Source organism: Jatropha curcas, chromosome 4, assembly GCF_041381405.1.
Source record: "Jatropha curcas cultivar XTBG-Jc1 chromosome 4, XTBG_Jcur_1.0, whole genome shotgun sequence".
Classification (NCBI taxonomy): Eukaryota; Viridiplantae; Streptophyta; class Magnoliopsida; order Malpighiales; family Euphorbiaceae; genus Jatropha; species Jatropha curcas.
Window position 1 is genome coordinate 29,531,595 of NC_143154.1, and position 24,282 is coordinate 29,555,876.

Sequence of the window (24,282 nt, forward strand, 5' to 3'; positions counted from 1 at the left end):
TTGATAATTTGCATAGCTAATCACTGAAAGAAAGGGTTCAGAAATCATTGCGGTTTTACCAAAGAGAAGTTACCCTGCTCAATTGAATTGAAACCGCGGAAAGGTCCAAAATGTGTAGACACTAATAAAGGCCATTGTCACTGTCCATATAGCCCAGAAGAAAGGTCCAAGTTGGAATAGGGCAGGCAGATTTACTGTGACTGTCACGGAAGTTAGTGAATTAGGACCACCTTAAAAACTGGGCCCTACCAAACTGGAAGTTTTCCTGCCCCGCCAACCATCCTCCTTGGTCCTTACCTTACCAAACCTCTCTAAATCACATGCTATTATCTTTGTCTTTTCCTTGTCAATTTTTGCTCCCACTTTGACATTCAAAAACAATTTCATCCGATAATCACTCCCCACCGTATCATCTCTTTTGTCCTCCTCGGCCCCATTCTTCTTTTTCCTAACATTTTATTTTATCAAGTTTCGTAAAACAAAATACATAAATTCTTGTAATTAGTATGGATGTCTGTCAGTACTATGACGTACCCAAAGCTTGCTGAAGAGCAAAGCAATGTCGTTTCCAAGTGCTAAAAGGAAGAAATCAGGAGAGGATCCCTGAGATGGATAAGCTTTTTTCTTTCTCGGGGATAATTCAAAGTGGGTTTTGCTATTAATCGTGTCCGATCTTAGTCCCCACCACTTGCAGAGTTACACCGACCAACACAGCCACTGTTGGTAGAGTTGATACTAGCGCCGTCACGGCAAGTGGTTCCGCTACTTATCCACTGTCGTTTCATTCTCCAAAATCGCCGCACCACAGCACCAATTACCAATGGAGAGCAGCGGTGGCCGGTAGGGGAAAGCAAAGTTTAGGTGTAGCTTCAAATGGAAAATATTATCGTTCCACTTATTGAAACGACATCATTTTGTCTAGGATAAGTGTGTTCATCCATGTCATTAAATTTGGGCCACATCATGCTGCCACGAGTGCATAAACATATATTCAGTGGTAAAATGTAATCAAACATTAAACAATGTACTTTCACGGTATTAAATTACAATATGGTTTAAATAGGAGTAATATTTTAAAATGAATGTAAAGAAGATGAGTGTAAGGAGGAGTAAGGTAGAGATAACGTGGCAGTGCACTGTAAAATGGTTGGCAAAGAAGCATCAAAGGGAAAATTCCAAGAGTCGCATTAATTAGAGCTTTGAATGATTCTATTTCTATGAGAAAATGACAATTTTATTGAACAAAGGAAAGGAAGAGGCTCAATCTGTGCATTTAATTGACTTGCATTCCTTGTCCTAAATCGCATTCATTATCTCTTGGCTCGAAGTTGGTCAAAATTTGTTATTATTTTCTTTTTTTATTTGTAGTTTTTTACTATTAGTTAAAAAGAAAATTTACAATGGGGTTAAAAATAGGACTTATATGCTCATTCATAAAATCATGACATGTTAATTCATATACTCTAAATAAAATATAAATTTATGAAGAAAACCACCCAAGGATTATATAAAAGAGAGCAGAAAGAATATTTTGCCTCCAATGAGGCAACAAGTGGATTATAATAGGTCACAAGCTGAGGGCAAAAGCCTTCACTTCACTCCTCCAAATTGAGCAATAGCAAATACCACTGTTGAAGCTGTGATTAATAAAAAGCACATATACTACTATTTGAATACTGAAAGGAGAAAACAAATAATAAAAAGTGGTGAAAAAGCTAAAAAAGTAGAAGTTTTGGGGCTTCCTTAAGATTAAGCACGCCAAATGAAACCCAGTTCCCGGAGCTCAAATAGATTCTGCAGGCGTGAGGCCAAAGGCTGGCAAAGACTCCCACCCACAAACTAAGCCCCACCACTCATTTCTTTACTGAACTAATTTTCTTTTTATTTAAATGTAATACCCTCAATTTCACTTAATATGTTTAAATTCATTTTTCCATCTATCCAAAAATATACAATCATCCATAAACAAAAGGGTTTAAAATTAACAAGCGGTTTTGATCAGAAATCAACTGAAACTCCAAACGAATTTTATCTATAAGGTTAAGATGTTGAAATCTAAAATCTTTAAACAGCCGACTCGAGAATAACCGTAAATTAATAAATAAATAAATGTAAAGTTGAATCAATAATTCAATAATGTGAGATAAAACTTAATCTATTCCTTAAACTTTGAATTAGTTAACCAGGCTCTTCTTTTCACTAAATCATCCTGTGGGGATCTCATGATGGCCATATAATAAAAACGTGTAATTATACACTTTGTATTCAAATTTGAAGCCATAATGATCAAATGGGTTGTCCATGCCTGAGCTATGACCAATTCTCAAGATTTGGTGTTTGGTATGGAAAGATGGTTATAAAATTAATTATGTTGTTTAGGGTTTACACATATCAATGTTGTCGGCTCCTATTGTAACTGCAATACCACCAAACTTTGTTAATGTTATATGGTGACTCACTACCTGTAATGGGTTAAACACTTAATTGATTATTAAAGAATTAAACGAACATATAGAAATTGTCGTTTTACTAGTTTATATTTCAGTGCTTTTTAGATGCATTCTCTCTCTGTGTGCCAGTTTCCATTCTCTTTCTATTCTTCTATTCCTGCCATATCCACTTTCAAACTCTCATGAAAGATTCCTCCTCTTGGTCTTCTTTACATTTTTCTTTTATTTTATTTATGCAAGCAATTCAGGATAACCTAGAAAATTCACTGCTTATTTGTTTTTTTATTAGAAAAAATTCACTTCTTTGTAATGCCATGAATAAGCTAAATACTAATAATAATATAATCCCAAATGCGCAAAATCTGGCATTGAATAGTAAAAAGAATATGTATATATTCAATACATTATTTGATTTATTAAAAATAAATAAATATTTCTCAATATATAAATTGCATAGAGGAATCCCATATGCAATAATGTGTCAACTTCCACCTAAGTAGTATCCTTATTCTTTTTTGAAAAAAAAAATGGCAGACTCTTAATCACCCTCTTTGAGAGGAGTAGTTTTCAATCTTTCACTTGTAAAAAAGGATGATGCCAAAATAATTATTTTACTAATTGTACAAGTAAGTTAATTAGCATTCATTGATTGTTGCAATTATGAAATCGATGGCTTCATCTGGTCAAGAAAGGTTTAATAATTTAAATTTACAACTCGCACATTTCAAAATATAAATCGTTTAAAATTTTTTAAAGAAATTAAAAAAATAATTAATCTCTTTAAATTATAATAAAATCAAAAATAATTTGATCAAATTACCCTTTATCTCAAAATCATAAGGATAACTCATGAAAATAGTTAACTATATCTAAAATAACGAAGTGTAAAATTGGAAAATAAAAAATTATTACTCTTTAAAATACTCAAAATGTCTTATATTTTTTAACAAAACAATCGCCCTAAATGTTCTATATGTTGGGTAAGGAAATATCTTTCAATTTTATATATTAGACTCAATTTAAAAAAAAGATCAAAGTTTCTATGATTTGAATCCCTAATTTTTTTTTTTTGTATTTGCAAGACAATTACTCAGATTACTATAATACTATCCTCATAGCAAGTTTGAATCCTATTTAATTCTGTAAAATATATAATTATTGAACTTAAATTAGTGATTGAAGAATGACTTCAATATAGCTAATCTTCTCCTTAAAAATTTGTTTTGGAGTTGTACCACCATGTATCAGAATAGTTTGTATAAAGAACAAAAATTAAAAACAAGGGTACAAGTAGGTTTTTGCTGTTGCAGTGAAACTTCAGGCTCACCTACATATATAAACAATTAAAAGACAAACTAATATTTATTGTTTGCTTAATTACTTTGATTTGAAGTAGCAACAAGGCCCTAACAAAAGCATTAAAGAAGTTCAGATGGCAGAAATCTAGCTATAAAGCCTTTAATGGAAAATGACATGACGAGAATGAGTGCTCATCAACTTACATTTTAATGCAAATGTTAAATTTTTGATATCAGGCAGATGGTACACTGACATTAAAACATATATGTAAAAGACGCAAATATTTTGCGAAAAGCATATTATTTCCAAAAGGTTAATGTTGGTATTTTACCTAAATAAGCCGTTTAGGTTTTCTTCTAAAATTGGTAATCAAGTCACAAATACAATAAATGCTTCTTAACCGCTAAATTAAGACTTTTTATTAAGTAGTACTAATCTGAATTCTGAAAGCTTTGCCTAACACTATTTAAGAGTTAAGACAAACCATTTTATAGACAAAATAACCACCCGTTTCGCTCTTTTAACGGTAAAAACACAACTACACATCGTGCCTAATACCAAAAACATACACTATCTTGAGTTAATTAAACATTTTTACCATATTTTAAATATTTTCACCATTATTACCATAATTCAGTTACCGGAGCAAGGGACGGACTTTTTTTTTTATGTTGGCAGTAGTAGACATGCAGTTCTCAGAGCCACCTCATCAATTATCAGTGGCATTATCGTCATTGCAACTATACCCTCCACAAAGTTCAGACCTGTCCATTTATTATCGCGCCATGTCCTTTCCATTCCAGTCTTTACACCAACACATATACCCCAATAAAACCAGAGAGGAAAAAATTTTAAAAAATTAGAGATGGAATTTTCACAGCCCTAATGGAACCGAAAATATTCGAGAGACAGGAAGTCAAGAACTTGAAACACAGAAAGAGTCATGGAAGAGAAAAATCAAGAATCTGAGCTTTAAGCACATTGCTTAAGACTATATTCTTTAGGGAGGGAGAGAAAGTTGTGTTCTTTATAGAAATACAAGATCGGATTGGTCTGTCATTCTGTTCGTTTAATGGCGACCCGGTGGATGAAGTCGCTACAATGCAAATCAAGAGCTGTTGAAGATGTTCTTAGCCCGAATCCGAAATATCTAATACCCAGCTCCAGTTGCAGAAAGAGCGCTCAGAGCATCAAAGACGTTATTGAAACCGCCACCAGAAATCAAAGACCCACTAAACCTAAGCACCACCGCCTCCATCACCACCACCAACGACAGAATCTACAAAAATCTACCTCTTTTTCTCCTACCCATACCAAACCCAAACCTAAATCCGAACCGGTTTCAGCTCCTCCTTCTCGTTCTCGTTCTACCCGTAACCCGGACCCGCTGTTTCCAGCATTAACAGAAGTACCCGACGGCCACCCTTCTCGTAATGTGGTGGAAATTATCTTTCACACGAGTTGGAGCAATAAGTCATTTCCGGGTAGGATCGAGATGATTTTTAAAGTACATAACGGGACTAGAACGATTTCTCGGTTCGAAGAGTATCGCGAGATGGTTAAAACCCGAGCCGGATTATCTGGCGGAAGCACGTGGGAGGAGAATGCGCGGTGCGTCGCTGACGGAAACGAGATGATGCAGTTCTACTGCCTGGGTCCCACTGGTGGCGTTCATGAAGCCCGCTGCAGTGCGTGGGTTTTCCCCGGTGGAAAAGGGGCGGCGATTTGTACATTTTCCGGAAGCGGCGGGGCACACGAGAGTGCTGGCGGTGGCAGTGGAAGGAGGGCGATGCTGGTTTGTCGAGTGATAGCGGGTCGCGTGTCGAAGCAAATAGAGTTCGATTCATTGATTGATGGGCGGGTCGGGTTTGACTCGGTGAGTGGGGAAAATGGCGAGTTGCTGGTGTTTGATCCTCGTGCGGTGTTACCTTGCTTTCTTATTATCTATAAATTGTAAAAATATATGGAAATTATTTCCTATTTTTATTTTTCCTTTTCCATTTTTAATTTCTCTCGGATTGTTTTCTTATGCCTCATTTATCAACACAATATTTTTTTGCTCGAGAGTGCCTCTTAATGTTTGGACCATTAATATTTCTTAATGTCTAATTAACAAATTTTTAATTAATTGTGCATTAAGTGCCTCTTTATGTGTTTCGAAACGTTTTTGGTCAAAATGTAGGGTCATCAGTCACTATGGTGATAATGATATTGGATTTTGATTCCTTATCTCCAAGGTAAGGAAAGTTACTCTATTGCTTTTTTATATTAGTTACCACTACCTAGTTTTTTTTACCATAAAGTTATTAGTAATTTTCAAAATTTTTTATCTCGTTCTAATATATTATACTCCATTGGTTCCATTAAATTTGATATTTTTTTGCTTTTTTTTATCATTACACTTTGAGAAAATCAAAATAACACTTGTTATTTTATTTCAACGATACCTATATCTACATTAAATTTTATTTTAATTAAAGGGTAAATTAATATATTATTTCTATTTTTTTTTAAATTGAGGTGATTTAATTGTTTTCTTAATTCTTGTGAATAATAAAAACCGTCAAAATTTAAAATAATGGAGGGAGTATTATCTACTTAATTATGACATCTAATAAACTATTATGACTCAAAATACTTGTCACATATGTGGTTTTGGGGATAATAAATTTTTTTTCATATTTATCCTTTATTTATTATCAATAATTATTACTTCAATTCCTCAAAAATTTAATATTTGGATATATTAAATTAAGAATAATATAGTCAATTTATTTAATAATTTATAGTAACTTAGATAAATTTAATATTTTTTTAAGTGACGTTAAATTCAAAATATGACAAATATTTAACAAGGGAGCTAGTAAAATGAAAGGTTTCATTTTTAATTTAGATAATTAGTTTGTGAAAATGTTTATTAAATTTAATCATAGTATTGGCATTTTATAGCAAATCTTGCCCTTTTTTTTTTTTTTTCATTCAATAAAAGGTAATATCATAAGTATTTTGCATGATATGGACAATGGAAATTGAATTAATAAATTTTCTCAAAAATTCGATAAAATTTGAAAAGAAATTTTTTTAAAAAAATTATAAAGATGGGAAAATATGTTAACTATTGGGCTTTTTATAATAAAAATTGGATGATAAGGTTATAAAACATTATTTACAGGATAATTAACTCTATTTTAGAAAGTATTAGCAATTATCCAAAATATCGATGGGCTCCCCCAAAAAGAAAAATTCATGGATTCCCAACTTTTATGATTAGCATTTAGCATTCTGTGCCTTTTGACTCTTAGTTAGATTAAGGGGTCTTTCCCTTTTTTTTTTCCTTCCCTTTACAACATATTTAATTATTTATATATAAGGTATATATTATAAAATTGCATTGAGGCGATGCTGTCTGGTCCATAAAAGATAGAAATTACAAGTTAGAAACGGAGATCAAAAAGTTCTAAGGCATAAATTTTAACCATCTCAATACATCATTTGCAACAGTTTTAATCATCTTGATTAGATATAATTTGCAATTAAAGAAAGCTTGAACCCTCAGTTTTGCCCTTTTCATAATATACTCTCATGGTAGTGTTTCACAGCAATAAATTTCTTATTATGAGTTAATTCGTATTTATTATATTTGCGCACATATTTTCATATTGAAACTATAATGATGTTTAAATAAAGTCTTTTCGATTTCGATTATGTATTTCCAATTTCCTAATTATTTAGTGAAAATACTGAACTTCTAATAATGATATTTGGCAAACAAAAATATTGGCTTTCTCATGGGATTATTGTTTGTTGTTGGTAATGATTCAATTGGAAAAAGCATTCACCATTTGGTCTTATTGTGTTAAATTCTAAAAGTTGAGATGCCACATATGAAAAATGTCCACGAATTTCAATTCTTAACATTTTTCTTTTTGTCCCTTTTAATTTCATTTTTTTTTTTTAAATTTTTCTTGCGTGTCTTTATGTTTGAGCCATATAATATTAATATATAGAAAAAGCTCTTCCAATAGAACTTTCAAATCTTAACTTTATAGATAAACATCATCTAAAAATGTAATTTACTTTCGTTAATTCAATTTTAAAATTTTATTTACAAGAAAAAAAAAACATAAATTTCATATAAAATGTTGAATTAGAGTCTGATTATCAAATATAAATTCTAAACTCTTAAATTACATATGAAGTATTTTTAACTATTAAAATATTAATCTAATAATACGGAAATGAAATTTAAATTTCTTTTGATACTTTAGAAATAATTGAAGAATTCTCTCTCAAAAAAAAAAAAAAAAAAAAGAAAAGAAAGAAATAATTGAAGAGGAAGAGATTGATAGGTTTGGTAATTTGAAGTATTAATCATATACATAAAAATAAAGAAAGAAAAAAATAAATAAATAAAGAGTTGTATGAGAATTAGAAGGCAAGAGAAAAATATAACAACCTAACATTAATCTACCAGTCAGTCAGTCAGTCAGTCACCCAACTGGTAATATTTTTCCCTATTTAAAAAAAACTGAGACTCAAATAAATATTTATTGATGATAATAATATAATATAGTATTTGATTAGTTTAGCCATCTCATTAAAGTGCAATTGAATTGAAGGAAGATAAGACTAATGTGGTTATACGGTCACCATCTTTGATCTGTTTTATAAATTCCATTTTTCTAACTAGTACATTATTATTCCTAAATTGTAGCCGTTGAGGGTGTTCAAACTTCAAAGAGTGATTTGCTGGGTCAACAAGCAAGTATTAATGCAACTCTAATTTTGCTAAATTGATGAACCTCTATTCCAGTTAGCGATTATGAAAGGTTGATGGAGTCCACTTTATCTCTAATTACAAAAAACAGCGCCGTAAGTTGCCTTGGTTTCTCCATGTTCAGAGAATCACGCAGGGTAGAGATTTGAACCGACAATGTAAAATTTGTATGAAGACATGCAAGGAAATATGTAAGGAATTTCAAAAACCTCGACCCCAAAGACAAACAGAAGGAGGGTAAATATAAATTCATTTTCCAGAAAGGAAAAAAAAAAAAAAAATGATGAGAGATTTGATTCCCTACAAGCCTTTTCCTCCTCTTTTTTTCCAAACCCAGCTTGAGGCATAAAATCAATGTTTTCTACACTACTAAGTAAAATAAGGGTCTCAACCTCCATTGTTTCTCAAAATTCACTAGTCATGGAAACAGTGGAGCTGAACCAATAGCAGAGATTCCAGATGAGAAGTAACCAGCAATCCCTCTAATGTACACTTGGTCTTTTGCTAAACCATGGCAGGAGGAGAATCATTTCTGCAATCATTAGTGGGATTCCACAAGTACATACAAGGGCTTGCCATTTAATCGCTCGCGACCCTGCAACATTCATAATAATCGAAAAACTGTCGATTAGATACATCAAAACATAAAACGAGTGCAGTGGAAGTTCAAATCAAACATTAAGTACCATCCTACTCACCTTTAAATCTGGTAATTCAATTACACATGCACACTCTACCACTTCCGCTCCAGCTCGTTCTGAAAGGCGGCGCGTCGTAAATTCATTAGATGCTTAATCAGCATAGAGATATATTGAACATAAATGTTGCTAAGGGAAGCAAATATACCAAGCCAAGCATTATATCAAGCTAACAGTGTACATACAGTTGATAATTTTATCAGCAGAGTTGCGTGCATATACCTCATTCGATAGTATGCATCCATGCATCAAATTTTTCAACAGAAAGATAGTAATTGTTGCTCAATATTTAAGATTTAATATGGTAATTACCCAGTAAATTCATAGCAGCACACAGAGTGCCACCAGTGGCAATCAAATCATCGACCACCAAAGCACGTTCCCCCGTTTTGACTGCTCCAACATGCATCTCAAGACAGTCACTTCCATATTCCAGAACATACTGTTCCCTAATAACTTCACCTGCAACATGGTAACTTCTTATTGAACAAGACAGCATTACTGGTAAGGTAACAAGGTTAAAGAAACCAAAGGTATTTAGAGACAACAATAGCATTAATAATTCACGCAGTCTACCAAGTTATCATACATTTGAATGCCACAGGCATAATCAGCACAATTAAGTATTCCATTATTTATTTGCTAAAAGTACAAACTCAGAGTACTTTAAATTGCAATTTAGCTGTGTCTTACCACTATCAAACCAAGATAAAAGCATGTCAGATATAACAAATCCGTTTGCCGAACGGGCAACTACAAAGACTTTGGGCCAAAACAATGCAGTTCAAGTCATAGTGGTCTGAAATTATAGAAGCTTATGGAGATGAATTACAAACACAGAAAGGGATCATACCATCATATAATGGATATATCATAGGGACAGCTAATTTTGAGAGCTGAAAATAGATAAATTAATGCAAAGAGATGAAGAAGTACCAGGTAATTTCTTTGGTTTTCTCAATGGAACAAACTTTGCTCCAATTGCCAATGCAATAGGAGGTCCAAAAATAAACCCTCTTGCCTCTATTCCTGGAAAACAAAACCCTTGTATTTCAGAAATATATAATACAAAATACTTCAAAAGACTTTCTTAATTGCTTAAACATTTAACTGTAACATTTAGCTAAAAGCAAAACAAGGCATCAAAACAGATGAACTCCAATTGTCTGAACCTGTTAATGAAGTTCCATACTCTCGTTTAAAGATTGATATTGTTCCCCTTCGCAAGGAAGGGATGGTGTCATAACTTGCAATAAGTAGTATAAACTTCAAAAGCAAAGTAACAAATTAATGAAACTAATTATGGTGACAGTGTGAGACTCTACATGGCTGGCAAAAACAAAAAAATGCCATACCAACATTGGACAAAAATAAACACGAGGTATGCTTGAATCTCCGCCAGTTCCCAATCAAAGAAAGAAAAAAGTGAGAGCTAAAGATTTCATAATTTCATGAATCACCACCACTGCTATAACATCAGAAGGCACCATTCAGCTGCTAGCTAAAGCAGTCGCATTGACAAATTAACTACTTCAAAATCAATAGTTATTAGAGAGAAATTAGATCAAATGGCAAAATATTGATACACTAAAGAGGCATTAGACTCACTCACAAACCACCTAGAATGCAATAGCCATGAAAAAACACAAGAAATTTATGAAAAAGCATCAGAAACCAACCTAAAGTTATAGTTGAATATATAAAATATCAAAGTGCAGAACTTGTAGAATATTTTGAAAAATTTTAATGCCTAGCAAATAGTGAAAATGTTCACAACGCCCTCGTTTCAGGATAAAAATCAGGAACCAGAGATTAAACTAGAGCTTTGTCACTTTATTCAGACAAAATTCAATTTCCACCACCAAATTTACACAAAACATCAAAGCAAAGCAGTTTATCATCACATAATATTAATGGCCTCTACAATAAGTGCAAAGTTGAAACACTAGAGATATAACCAATTAAAATTTCATGGCAGTCCAAGGAAACCAGTGCTGGCATAGCCGACTAATAGATTAAGAAAATCTAAACCTAGTTTTCAAGAGCTACACTAGTTACAAACAAATGTACAACAGTAACTTCAGCATAGAATATTAAAGAGAAGATTCTAATGTACTTCAAATTTCTAGTTATGTAGTAAAATATACATTGCAAAAGACAAAAACATCACGTCGAATGATATTTTAAGCTTAACGGGCAGGATTAAGCTTCCATTATGATTGAGCGCAAGACATGCACCTATAATTCATTCACCAATCTAGGGCTTCTAATGACCAACCCTATCAGCACATGCTCTGGACCTAATCCAATGGATAACATCAGCTGGACAGACAAAGGATAAGAAGATGCAGAGATATCTTTATCGCACAGAGGAAAAGGCCACAACTTTTCCATGTGGGACTATAATTTGAAGAGAAGATTCCACGTATGTTTTAAACATGAACACAAGAAGACAACAGACGTCCAGATGAGCACATAAAGAGACAGATTCTAAAGCCACACATTAGGACAAAACATATACATATTAAATGTTGACCAAATCCTTTGTGATCCAAAAATATAATTAAAATGAAGACCAAAGGCCACTATAATGATGAGATCACGGAAACTATTCACCTCTGCACACGTTTGTGGGAGCAATACCACTCACTATATTTGGAGTTTTGCTACTTCTTGTGAATGCCAATAACCCATCATTTGTAGTCATTTAATACAGTATTTTTTTTTTCTGTTAACTAACATGTAATGCGAAATTGCAATTCATGCAATCAAATTTGTTCATGAATATGAGGGGGTTGACTACACAGGGATACAAGCAATCGTACAAAATTACCAATCGACGGATAAAGAAAAAGAAAAATCAAAACCCATGGTATAGTGAACATAATTCATCAGCTAAAAGTGCTTATTATCACTCAGTTTGACACAGCCATATAAGAGGAGGAAACAGAAAACGCATGATACAATAGAGTAGAAATATCAAGCATGGTATAAAAACCAAATTACAATAGAGCCAAAACAAACAGGCCCAATGGTAACTAGCATCATATGGGTCCACCTCCTTTTCAACAGGGTGGGCATCCATCCCCAACCACCTTAAATTCACCCAAATCAGATCCCAGCACATGCCCACAATGCCAACAACAGCAACGAGAGAGAGAGGGAGAGAAAGAGAAAGCAAACGATAGCCGCTCAAAGAGAAAATTGAACAGAGGGAGCAATCGATGGCACATCCACTAACAAAGGCCAATAGTCAAACGAGAAATCGATCACTCCCTAACACCCCAACCCCAATCGGGAAAACAGAAAAGGAAAACATATTAATAAAGAAACCACAAACAAAGAGACACATCACACACATGCACAGTCACTTCCAATTGGCATAAATGTCCTTAAAAAAGCATCCATGAAAAAGGCAACCAGAAACTTATGCAATGGTGCATTTTTGCTCTGTAAGCAAAAGGACCCCACCACCTTCAACCCCAAATGAGAGAGGTAAAAAGTTATTTAAAAGCCTTAGATGATAAATCAAGTCTTTAACACCTCAAAAAAAAAAAAAAAAATGGAACCTTGAAAGGGAAAAGAAAAGGAAAAACACTAAAAAGAAGAAATGGAGCTTTCTTGTGTTGCCTACCTGCAACAACTGAAATGTTTTTCCCTTTGTACCGCTCAACGAACAAATCAATGGTATCCTTGAACGCTTTAGGATCCAATAATAGAGTTGTGATATCCTGAAACATGATACCTGCCAAATGCCATAATGACCCGTCAAGAAATTTTCTTTAAAAAACCCGACTTTTTCTGTCAATAACCACAAGAAACGGTTGGGCAGCAAACGAAACGACAAAAAAAAAAAAAATCCCAGTTCATAGAATCAAAGCATTTTGTGATAAAACGTTATCAGAAAAAGGTAGACAAAATTTTGCATAAAATAGAGCTTGTGGTTTCTATTTTTTGAAGATATGGAAAACCCAGTAGTCTTAAAGACTTGTTTTTTGCCCTGAGATCATAAGAGAGAAGAAAAGTCAGTGTATTTCTCACTTTCTTGCCTGCATTATTTTCAGCCAAACAGAACAAACCAAAGAGTAAAAAGAAAATGAGAAAATGATCAAGAGGGGAAAAAGATAAAAGGGGAGAAACCAAAAGGCAAAAGAAACCTTCTTTGGGGAAATTGGGGACAACGCGAATCTTAGTTTGGATGCCATGGATACGAGGATCTTCATCTCTGTAAGCCGACATTGTATCTGTTTGTGTATCTAATTATGTATCTATGTTGTTTATATAATAGAGAGCAACAAAGTAGATGGAAAAAGACTTTCTTTCTCTCTCTCGGTCTCTCCTCTTTACTCGTCTCCTCTGTAGTTATTCCTCAGTTCAAATAAGAAAAGCTAAAACTGAGGAGAGAGAGAGAGGGAAAAAAAAAAAGAGAAAGAAGAGGGAGACGCATAAAGAGAGAGAAAGTGACGTATATATAGAGAGAAGTAGTGTTTTTGATTTGGTGTGAGAGAAAGAGAAAGAGAGGGGCTCTCTGCACAAGAAAGAGAGAAAGAAAGGACAGGGAGAGAGGAAATGAAATCTTTTCGATAAGTAAAAAGAGAAAGAGAAACAGAGTGTGTGTTAAAATAGACAGCCTCGTGATTCCACTTAGTTTTTTTACTTGTGTTTTTAAACTTTTGGATAATCCTAAATTTAATCCTTAAATTTTTATTGTATAATTTAATCCTTAAATTTTTATTACATAATTTAATTTAATTTAAAACTAATTTTATTTTTTCTTCGAGAAGTATAATTAACTTTTTGTTAATTTTAAATAAAATTTTTTTGTTTATAAAATAACGGATTTTATTTTTAAAGAAATAATAAATATCAGTGATAAATTCAAAATAAAAACACTTTATCTGCTTTTGAAAAAATAATGTAAGTAGATAAAACTTCAAGTTTAAATTTCAGATGAAAAATGAATAAACGGATGAACTATTCCATTTTAAATTTTAAAATTAAAGTAAATTAGATATTCAGTATTATTCATAATATTTATCATATTTAAAATTATAAATAAGGCAGGTGTGATAGGTGCTGAGTAATGGAGTTTTTTTAATCCATTCCGTACTTCTTTGAAACAGTATATTCGGTTTCTCAATAAGAAGCCGTGCGGTCTGGCTTTGGGAATTTTCGCGCGCTTTTCGAGTGGTGAAAATCACTGTAATTTCCATATAAGCTATTTAATCTTTAAAATCTTTCAATTTTATCCGAAGCTATTACCTTATAAAAAATAATTCTTCTCTTTTATTAGCCTTGTTACACAATAACCAATTAACAAATGTTTACAATAACTTCATAATATTATTACCATCTATTGCGCTTTCCATGTATCGAATAAATTTTTTTTAATTAATATTTTTATTTATTAGTTATTTAAAATTTTTAATTTTGAAAATTGTTATATATATGTGAGATTAATTCTAATAAAAAAGGTTAATGTCAAAACAAATATTATGTCATCTGTGAAAAATATTATCCTTCAAACCATATTATTCATGAGAACATTCCTTTTTTGTATTAGATGAAATATCATTTCTTGATAGATCTAACAATAAGACATTTCACTTTCCTAATTATTTTTGTTTATACATGCATGTTTATGGACTAATTGCCTACCATTCACTAAATAATATATAATATCAAAAAAAATTTTTTCGTAAATTAATTTTAGACAGTGAAATATATGGAGCCCCATAGACCATATCTATGAAACTTGAAAAAATAGGCATAACTTTTCATCAATTATTGGTAATAGCTATCATAATAAATTAGGGCTTCTGGCAGAGCTAGGGTTGTTTAGTGGTCAAACTCAGTGGATAAATTGAAGAAAATTTCAACATCCAGACTCAATTTGCAATTTGTGGTGATATTATGTCTTTTATGCAGGATTAATTAATGTTAATTTCATGGTAGCTCTTCCCAATTTTATTGTATTTCTAAGGAAATAAAAGATTCTTTAATTAGAGCCCATTGAATGCGATGTGGTTAGTCTTCTCAAAGGAGGTCTCAAATTTATGTATTCCGACTACAAGTGTTTTTATCAATTTAATGAATCGATGTGATTAATAAAAGAATTATCTATAAAATGCAAATAAAAAATATTTTCAGTTATTTAAAATTATATAAGTGTATAAATTCATTCATCATATTTTTGAATCCTTAATTTTAGAAACAAGTTCTTATTGAGAACTCTAATATATATAATTATTGAAATTGTTATATAATCTTTCTTTTTTTTTTTTTTTCTTTTTCTCCTCCATCCAAACACAGAAATAGAAATCCTGAGATTTATCAAAATACATCATTCCCATTTTTTAAAACCTCGTGGCTAAACAACACCTTGTGGGATCCAATTGCACCGTTGAAGCTTCATATACTAGCAAATTCCTTCATACATTCATGATAAGTAATTATGTCTCGAGTCTTGACTTGCACTGCAAAGAAAATGTAGCTTGGAAGTACTCCATGTCATGATAAGAAAAAAAAAAAAAAAAAATCACTCTCCATAACATAATGTTTGCGGATATTTTCATTATTGGATGTCTCAAAATATTTGTTCACTTGACTTAAAAGATATTTACCTTTCTTTTATACTCCTCGTTATAAATTGTTTTATGAGTTTTTTTTTTTAAAGGATGACAATTTTGAAAAAATATTTATATTTTGTATGATGGACATTATAATTAATGTGTTACTTACTTTGTACAAAAGTCAACATGACAAACATTAAGGACGGAGGAAGTATAAAATTATTCTTTAATTTAAATTACTCTTTCAACTTGTAATTTGTCTTGAAAGTCTAATTTAATAACAAATTCAAAGGACAAATTGAATTTTAATCCTCATAATAATATTTTACGAATTCTTCTTCCTTCCTTTCTTTCTTTATGTATTTTCGGATTAACTTTATTACATTATATCTATTTTTTAAATGATCAAAAGTGCATTTTTCTACATTACCAAAATACATTTAAGGGAAACTTACAGTATATATCTATAGTTTGCGGATACAATTAATTTATTTCTATTTTTTAAAAAAATACACTAATTTGTCTTTATATTTTGTTTCTATTATACTATTAGATCATTTTATCCAGTTTTTACAATTTTTTCCATTAAATCAACGAGAAAAGACAATGGTCAAATGAGAGATAATAAAATATTATATCAAAAAAATTGCAATGCAGTTCCTAAGGTTTGAAAAATACAAAAATGATATTTTTATCATTTCATAAGATACTTAGTAGAAAAGATGTAAAAATTGAATAAATGTCCTTATAATTTAACGAATGTAAGCTATAAGGATATTTTAGTCTATTTTCTAAAAGATATGAAATAACTAATTGTATTTCGCAAACTACAGAGATCGTACTGTAATTTTTCCTACATTTGAAAATAAAATTAATATTTCCAGAGTACTATCGACAATAAAATTTTTATCTATAGAAGTAGGACTTTTCGTTCTCATCGTATGCGAGAGTCTTCCTTTATCAACCGGACTAATCACGACAAATGCAAAACATATTTTTAGTTGTTTCTTTTCAGTTATTTAGTTATGGTGTATTGCTGAAAATGTAATAAGAGCTTATGTAATATAAATATAAAAAATGCGTTGTTTACTTTTTTCAACAAAAACGGGAATATATGATTTTTATTTTGAAAATGAAAGCAATTTTTTTTTAGTGTTAGACTGATATTTAAATGGGTTTAGGTAATAAAAATAAATTTTTTAACAAGTTTAAGTACCTAAATCCTTATCAAAATCTAATTCAGATACCAACCCAATGTCATTCCTTAATAGAATGCCTTTAGGGAAGAGTCCAGAGAGAGAGAGAGAGAGAGAGTGGGACAGGAGAGGCAAGTGGGTTCATACGCATTGACCCTACTGGTCATCTTTGGGGTTCTGACGTGGCAGGAAAATATAGGGCGTGATTGGGGTTTGTGTGAACCATTTTGATGATACTTTGTCAACTTTTAACGTTTGTACGTTCTAGATCTTCTCGTCGTCTAACCGTAGACAGAACGTTAATCAGTGGACCCATATTTAAATGACCGGTATTACCCTTCGTTTTGTCTTATAAGAGGTACTGTAAGGATAGGGTTCGTTACAATAAAAACATTATAATAATAATATTTAAAACTACACTCTTCTAAAATACAAATATATCAATATAAGCAAAATTTAAAAAAAAAAAAAATTAAACATATGTCAAATTCTTTTCAAAATATCAAATATACCATTTTCATTTTCATTTTCATTTTTTTAGTGAATTTATTTTTGTTCCTTATAAACTTACATTTTTATTTAAATATTTAATGATATTGGTGTCACCAATTTGATATTAATTTAATTTGTCTGGAGTGACGGCACAGCTTCTGTTTCTATGTTTCTTTTTCAAGCATATATATATATATATATATATATATGAAGAAGGAATTGGTAGGGACTATTTATAGAGTTAAAAATTTTAGAGTACCTTTGTTCCCAACTCTCAACCGACAAGCTTCTGTTTGTCAATCTCCTATATTTCTATTTCTTTATTTTATTTTATTCTCATGTTTGAGAATTTTCTCCATCCCTTTTGTGATCATCGACAATGCTTCTCAATTTATGAAAACTAATTTTTTGATAATCATCTTTCAGAATTCAAAACTTTTGTATTTGTACAATCTTTTATCTTCTTTTTTTTTTTCAAGTATTGATATGGGAAACTAGGAAAAATTAATCAAAATTTTATAAAATTTTAGAGTGTAAAAATTTTACTTTTTGAATGCAAGAATTTTCGTGAAGTTGATTTTCGTTGATTTGCAAAATAAAGGTAAAACCAAAAAAAAAAGATTTTAAAGTAGAATCAAATCATTAATTTCAACTCAGAAATTTTTAATATGGATTGTGATTCAGAGATTTGGTATGGATTCTGATTCTCTCTTTTTTGTTCCATTCAGTTTAATTTGAAATAGATTTAATTTTTATTTAAAAACCAAACCGCGAACAGCCCTAAGTCCAAATCCCTGTAGTGGTAGGAGAGCTGTAGAGCATAGTAGGGTAGTAGTAATAGTAAGATGTAGGGTAGAGTACCCTAAAAGCTAATTGGGCAGAAGTGGAGGTCTGGTACTTGAATGGGGTATCTCATGGAAGATAGCCGAGAGATCTGGTTGTCCCCACTTTCTCCATCCATCAATACAAATATCTATGGGCAGCACCACCACCAAATGCACCTCTTTTTTGCCTTCTTTTGTCTTTTTTTTTTTTTTTTTTGGGAAAATAAAAAATCAATTAATGCTTAAGCATTTGTTGTTTAATGAGCTTAGATTTTGATTTTTCAACCGTCTGAAATGAATTTCTAATATACACAAACAATGTCAATGTATTGTTCAACTACTTCATATTAGTTTTATTCTAGAACACATAGAATTAAGGTAGTTTCTAGATTAATTTGGACCTCTTTGTCTACTAAATACCAGAAAAAAATAATAATTAATATTAGATCACTGAATTGACTTTTTTTGCTGTTTAATTTCATCGACTAGATCACTGAGTGAAAATGAGCTACGTGTTTAAATTAAAAAAAAAAATAGATCACTAATTTTCTTATTAATTTTCTTTTACATGTGTTAACATAGTCAGAAATAAGAAAAATTAGTATTTTTATTAAGACATTTTGTTAAAATAAATCTGAAAACTTAATTTTTTTTTTTAAATAAATTATATATCTGAAATATATTCCTTGCAGCTTGAGCTTGGCATGGACAAGGTTAGAAGGGAAAAGCAGCCATTTGGATGGAAGTAGCTGGGTTGCGCAGGGCTAATGTCCCTATCTAGCAGAGAAAGCCTCACTCATATTTGGAGATCTTCTATGGACAAAGACGGTTGTGTTTTTTGAGAAAGATAATAGTGTCTCTCATATGCTGACAAAAACATCGTGGACTTACATTTGTCACACATTTATTAAGTGGTCCAATAAATTAGGATTTAGGTATATATGCATACAAGTAATAACAGTAATTGTGAGCTCCCCTATGGCCCTATCCCTAATCTTCACTATTGACAGATGGAAATTGGAGATTGCTTTGCATGCATTCACAGCTCACAATGCCTCTCCATTTTATATGTTCATTCACACAACTCACAACTTGAAATAATTTTCATTTTTCAACCAAACAATAAATAAATATTGAAAAAGATTTCCAACTCTTTAAGTGATTTCTAGATTTATAAGAAACAACTACTTCAAATTGAATATTCTAATCGATGCATATGCTAATAAAAAAATTATCTGGCTAATAATTGAATGATTAAGTTTTATTTTTGTTTAATAGTGTATTAATTAACAATTTATATTAAAGCATAATTTAGTAGTGTAAAATCTGACAATAATAGATTATTGAGAATTTTAATAAAGTGGGAGTTGACTTAATTGATCCAACTTTTCAACATAAATATGAATGGTTGATGATTACATTTCTATTTAAAGATTTAAACGTAAATTCTCTGATTGTTTTCCCATTAATGAGTCTTTTGGTCATTGGATCATTAATTATTTTCCCCTCTGTGACAAAAGAAATTGGAAGACAGTCTCAAATGATGGCAAAAGTCCTTTTTATAATTTTTCTTTTCCAATTTTGCTGTTTACATGAGAAAAAATTTTAATTTTGTACTTCATTTCTAGGACAAAGCTCCTGAAAATGATTGGTGCGTTAGCTTTCTTTGAACTTGTTGTATCCCATTTCATGTTAGGTTTTGTACACATAGCTCAGATGATAAGGTTGTTGGCAATTGGCAATTGGCAATTGGCAAGCCAAGACCCCTGAAACCTGACACAAGTAAATTCATTTGCTGGCTTTTTACGACATCCATCCAAGAAAATAATAGTCTCTCTCCATTCTTCCACCATTTTCTTGAAAATTTTACAGTAGAAAGATTATACTACTTCGGATGCTGCGTTCCTCAACACAGCTTACTTAGTTTTAGCATTTTCACTCATGAAAATGTTAAATTTTATTTCTAATGATCTTTAATAATATTGTGTTTCAACTAGCTTTTAACGGATAATGTGGTATTTTATAAAAGTTAATCCTTATAATATTTAGCTTTTAACTTTTTATAAAAAACTATTAAAACGACCATCAACTAAATGTTATTAAAATAATTAATTTTATCAAATATATCCTTTATCAAGAGAATGAATTGAAATAATAATTTAATTAATAAAAAAAATATATTTATTTTAAAAATTAGAACAAGAAGACACGCGTAATAGACTAATAGTTGGATGAAAATCTTGAGATGAAATGTCGAAATTAAAACTCACATGAAAATGTTTCTATTTTAAATCCAGAGATGGTTGTGTTTTATGAATTGAGTTATTCAGCAGAGTGATTATATAAGTTAAAATATTTAATAAGTATAATTTTACAAGTTAAAGTGAATTAAAGATTTGAAATCCAATTTATCTTGGGAAAAAAAGAGAGAGAGAGGGGAGGAGAAGGAAGTCAATTTGTTGATTCAGTTAATTGATCTAATTATTTTTTAAATGGCCCGTGATTTCAGTAATCTCATAATCATTTGACAATAACCAACCATACCCTTTGTTATGATAGATCATTAAATATATAGTTGTTTTGTCATGTCATCAAATTGTTAATTAATTGCTATTATTATTATTATTATTATTATTATGAAGTAATTAAGATAATTTAATTAATTAATTAATTCATCTTCCAAGAACAAGTGTGTGAGGAGAAAGTAGTGACTTCAATATTAAATATAATTAATAAACTGTGGAGACAAAGGTACTTTATTTCTAAGACAAAAATGATCGGGAGACATACTATTCTATTTTTAAATAAAAGTTTACTGCTAAATGATGAATCATTGAACATTAGGGCAGAGATTATGGACCAAATATTTTTTTTTTCCTTTCTTTTTCTTTTTTAACAAAATCTGTCTAAGGAGTTATGATTGTTAAGGAGGAACCCTAATGGAGTTTCATTACCATTATATTTTACTTGTCTATGCATTAACTTGGGATCGCTGCTATAAATTCCCAATTGAAGATCTTCAAAAACATTACCTACTTTCAAAGAATAAACCTTAATTTTCAATTTCATTTTTATTCATTATATCCACTAAGGATGATGTGGAGATGGACAAAGGACAACAATTATATATTATACTGTACAATATATTTTATATTGTACCATCCTCATTAGCTACTCCATGAAAAGATTTGAAAGACTATGATATGTATTTTTGGGCCTACCACCAAGCTAGCAAAGCATCACTAGTGGTTGAGAAAAAAAAAAAAAAAAACAAATGATGGTACTTAGCTTTAGACAACACCTTGTATAGTTGTATTGGTTATGGTACTCATAGTCATATAAACCCACTTCATGCATCAAAATTTAGATATATCATGTGTGTTCATTAAACATATTTTCTCACTTAAAAAAAAAAAAAAAATTTAATTGTTAGTCCATAATGATAAGAGGATCTTATAAACAATAATATGAGTAGTAAAAAAATATTGAAATTTCAGATTCTTGAAATTAATTTAAGAGTATCCAATGGCTAGAAAAAACAACAAGTCGTTGAAATGGCAAACCCAACCCCTACAACAAGATAAGAAGACTTGTAAACAATTACTACTTCATGTGGATCAATGAGCCCAAAAAGGAAAGTATAAAGATTGCTTCATATAATTTTTCAGGTTGGGCCTAAAGCCCAAACTTTTGCATGTAATTTTCGATACTAATTCAAGGTAGTTAATATTTAACATTGGTGTTGGTTGATTATTCATGTTGAAAAATAATTAGTGTCATTTTTTTTTTTTATCAATTAGTCTTGAAACTCATAAACTCTAATATACAATTAATTAATTGTCAAAATTAATAATAGATAATTATAATTTCTATTTCAATATAACTTAGAATAATGGAGTACATCATACATCTGAGTATATCAATATAACTTAGAATAGCAAATTAGAATTGATTTAGCGCACTGCTAGAACAACATATACACACTTGTACTTGCACATGCAAATTTTGTTATTATTGTATGCTTAAAAAAAATTATATTGTTATTTTTTTTATATAAAAGAGAGAAGCATTTATTTTTTTTTTCTCAAGATGAAAATAAGAAAGGATTGACTAACATGATAAACTGATAGAAAAGGTTTCTATTTCTGCTTTTCCTTTGAGTTTGTTATTAAACCTGAAGAATGATGTTAGGTGATTGAAATGTAAGGTTGGAGTGACTATGGTCCCCTTCATAGGTTACAAGTAACATACTAGGATCCTGTAAACATCTTTCCACATGCTTTCTTGCAGGGCAACCCCTCATGCTGCTACATTTGTAATAGCTCCTTTCATATTAAAAATAAAAATAAAAATAAAAATTAATTACTTGTTTATTTTGGAAATTAAGCTCATCCCTCCATTTTAATTAATTCACACGAGGTACTAAGAATGAAATATACCTGGGATAAGGAGATCCCTTTATGGGTTTCTGTCCATATTTTCTCCAAGTATAATCATCTGGTGGTATATCAGCTAACTTGCCACTTAAAGCTGGCACTTGAACTATTTTCTTGATTCTCAGTTTCCTGTTAATATAATAATTCAAGAACGAAATAAATTAAGAAACATGAAAACATCCATTAATTACCATTAATTTTATTTACCTTCGCTTTGAACAGTGACATCCACCAGTTGAGGCTAGGCACCTAGTTCCTGCCTCTTCACTCTTCCTCCCATTCTTGCTTTTGGAGAACGCACTGGTTTCAGATGATGAGCAATGAAGTACAAATGGCTTGTGCACGACATTTCCATATTCCAAGCTTAAAAAAGAAGAGCTTTTTGGCTTAAGACTTCTGTTCTTGGAACTATTTGTAGGGATCATCATTGAATTGGTTGATTGATGAAGACTGTGAAAAGGGAACAGCTGTTTGACTTTCTGAGGTTGTTGACTAAGACTATTATCCATGAATACAAGTGGGTTAATGTCATATTGGAAAAGTGGCAAAGGACCTTTCCTAATTCTTTTAGGATTAGACTTTGTTGATTCATCAAGAAGAGTGAGTAGATTATTGAATTCTTTTATTGCACCTTGAGCAATCAGACTCACTTCTTGAATGCTTCTTTTTTGGTTTTTATGATCAGAAATACAACTGAATAAATGGTGAGCTTGCCTGAAACTACTTTGTGCAGCCTCATTAACTGAAGCACATACACCTGCACCTTCTTTCATGGCGAGAGTAACCACTGCCTGTTACTGATCCAACAGGCTTAGATTACACAACAGATGGATGAATAAGAATGGTGGAGTAGAAACAAAGGTGGCTGTAAAATATCATGCTGCAAGTTGCAGTAGTGTCATTTAAAAAAAAAGGAGAAGGATTCAAGAAAACATGAAAAAGAAAATATCAAGAAAAGGGTTTCATAAAAAAGAAAAAAGAAAAACTTGTTAACTCTATAAAAGTTATCATAGGACTCTTGTGTATATAGGGACTGCTTGCAGAATGTGCCTAGGCAATTGCAGTTTCTAATTTTTCTAAGGGGAAGACAAGTTTAGTATTTTGTTTTTTAAATGAAAAACCTTTCACTTTTTAATATTTAGATTATCCCACTGTAAAAGTGGTGGGGTATGTGCAAGTGCATAAATATTCAAAGATTTAGGTGAAGAATTTGGCTGCATGTGGCATCATCTGAGCTCCACTTGCCCATGAATATCTAATCCACTATAAGAAACCAGCCAACCATAATTTGATTTGAAAGCAGTTTCTTTCACTCAAGAACTTGGACCATTTTGCATTTTTATGCCTTTTGGATTCATTATTGAAGCATGCTTGTTCCCAAAGGGTGGCTTTTAGTGGCTTTGCCTCCACTCTTCATATTGCTTGCATTTGTTTATTTTCCCTGTGCTTATCACACTAAAGAAAATCAAAGAGAAGAAAACACATCTGTCATAGCAATCTTACCTATAATATGTGTTATCATCATCTTACACATCTAG

General features: G+C 31.2%; 3 protein-coding genes across 5 annotated transcripts; 1 reads left to right on the forward strand and 2 right to left on the reverse strand.

Annotated features, from left to right (window-relative positions):
* Positions 1-4,535: 4,535 nt before the first annotated feature.
* Positions 4,536-5,813, forward strand: LOC105645999 (sulfated surface-like glycoprotein). Its single transcript, XM_012231759.4, has one exon. It carries the CDS (start codon positions 4,822-4,824, stop codon positions 5,704-5,706), a length of 885 nt encoding a protein of 294 aa, XP_012087149.1. The 5' UTR covers positions 4,536-4,821; the 3' UTR covers positions 5,707-5,813.
* A 2,946-nt stretch (positions 5,814-8,759) lies between these two features.
* APT3 (adenine phosphoribosyl transferase 3) lies at positions 8,760-13,798 on the reverse strand. 3 transcript variants are annotated; one of them, XM_012231758.4, is made up of 6 exons: positions 13,382-13,798; positions 12,859-12,969; positions 10,161-10,253; positions 9,537-9,686; positions 9,225-9,283; positions 8,760-9,121 (listed from the first exon to the last, which is right to left on the reverse strand). In XM_012231758.4, the coding sequence occupies exons 1-6, from the start codon at positions 13,461-13,463 to the stop codon at positions 9,068-9,070; spliced, it is 549 nt and encodes a 182-aa protein (XP_012087148.1). In that variant the 5' UTR covers positions 13,464-13,798; the 3' UTR covers positions 8,760-9,067. The 3 variants fall into 3 exon arrangements, with proteins under 3 accessions (XP_012087148.1, XP_020539594.1, XP_037492252.1); XM_020683935.3 differs by lacking the exons at positions 12,859-12,969; positions 13,382-13,798 and adding exons at positions 10,397-10,490; positions 10,580-11,379; XM_037636324.2 differs by lacking the exons at positions 12,859-12,969; positions 13,382-13,798 and adding an exon at positions 11,841-12,639.
* Positions 13,799-22,145: 8,347 nt separating this feature from the next.
* On the reverse strand, positions 22,146-23,983 carry WRKY44 (putative WRKY transcription factor 21). Its single transcript, XM_012231855.4, has 3 exons — positions 22,952-23,983; positions 22,748-22,873; positions 22,146-22,633 (listed from the first exon to the last, which is right to left on the reverse strand). The coding sequence occupies exons 1-3, from the start codon at positions 23,515-23,517 to the stop codon at positions 22,477-22,479; spliced, it is 849 nt and encodes a 282-aa protein (XP_012087245.1). The 5' UTR covers positions 23,518-23,983; the 3' UTR covers positions 22,146-22,476.
* Positions 23,984-24,282: the final 299 nt, after the last annotated feature.

Excerpts from the sequence above, each read along its gene's own strand:
- LOC105645999 (XM_012231759.4), top strand. The coding sequence starts at position 4,822 with ATGGCGACCCGGTGGATGAAGTCGCTACAATGCAAATCAAGAGCTGTT.
- APT3 (XM_012231758.4), bottom strand. The coding sequence starts at position 13,463 with ATGTCGGCTTACAGAGATGAAGATCCTCGTATCCATGGCATCCAAACT. Across the intron at positions 9,687-10,160 it reads AAAACCAAAGAAATTACCTG|GTGAAGTTATTAGGGAACAG; the intron begins GTACTTCTTCAT and ends ACCATGTTGCAG. Across the intron at positions 9,122-9,224 it reads TTGAATTACCAGATTTAAAG|GGTCGCGAGCGATTAAATGG; the intron begins GTGAGTAGGATG and ends TGAATGTTGCAG.
- WRKY44 (XM_012231855.4), bottom strand. The coding sequence starts at position 23,517 with ATGAAAGAAGGTGCAGGTGTATGTGCTTCAGTTAATGAGGCTGCACAA. Across the intron at positions 22,874-22,951 it reads TGTCACTGTTCAAAGCGAAG|GAAACTGAGAATCAAGAAAA; the intron begins GTAAATAAAATT and ends TTATATTAACAG. Across the intron at positions 22,634-22,747 it reads AAGGGATCTCCTTATCCCAG|GAGCTATTACAAATGTAGCA; the intron begins GTATATTTCATT and ends TTAATATGAAAG.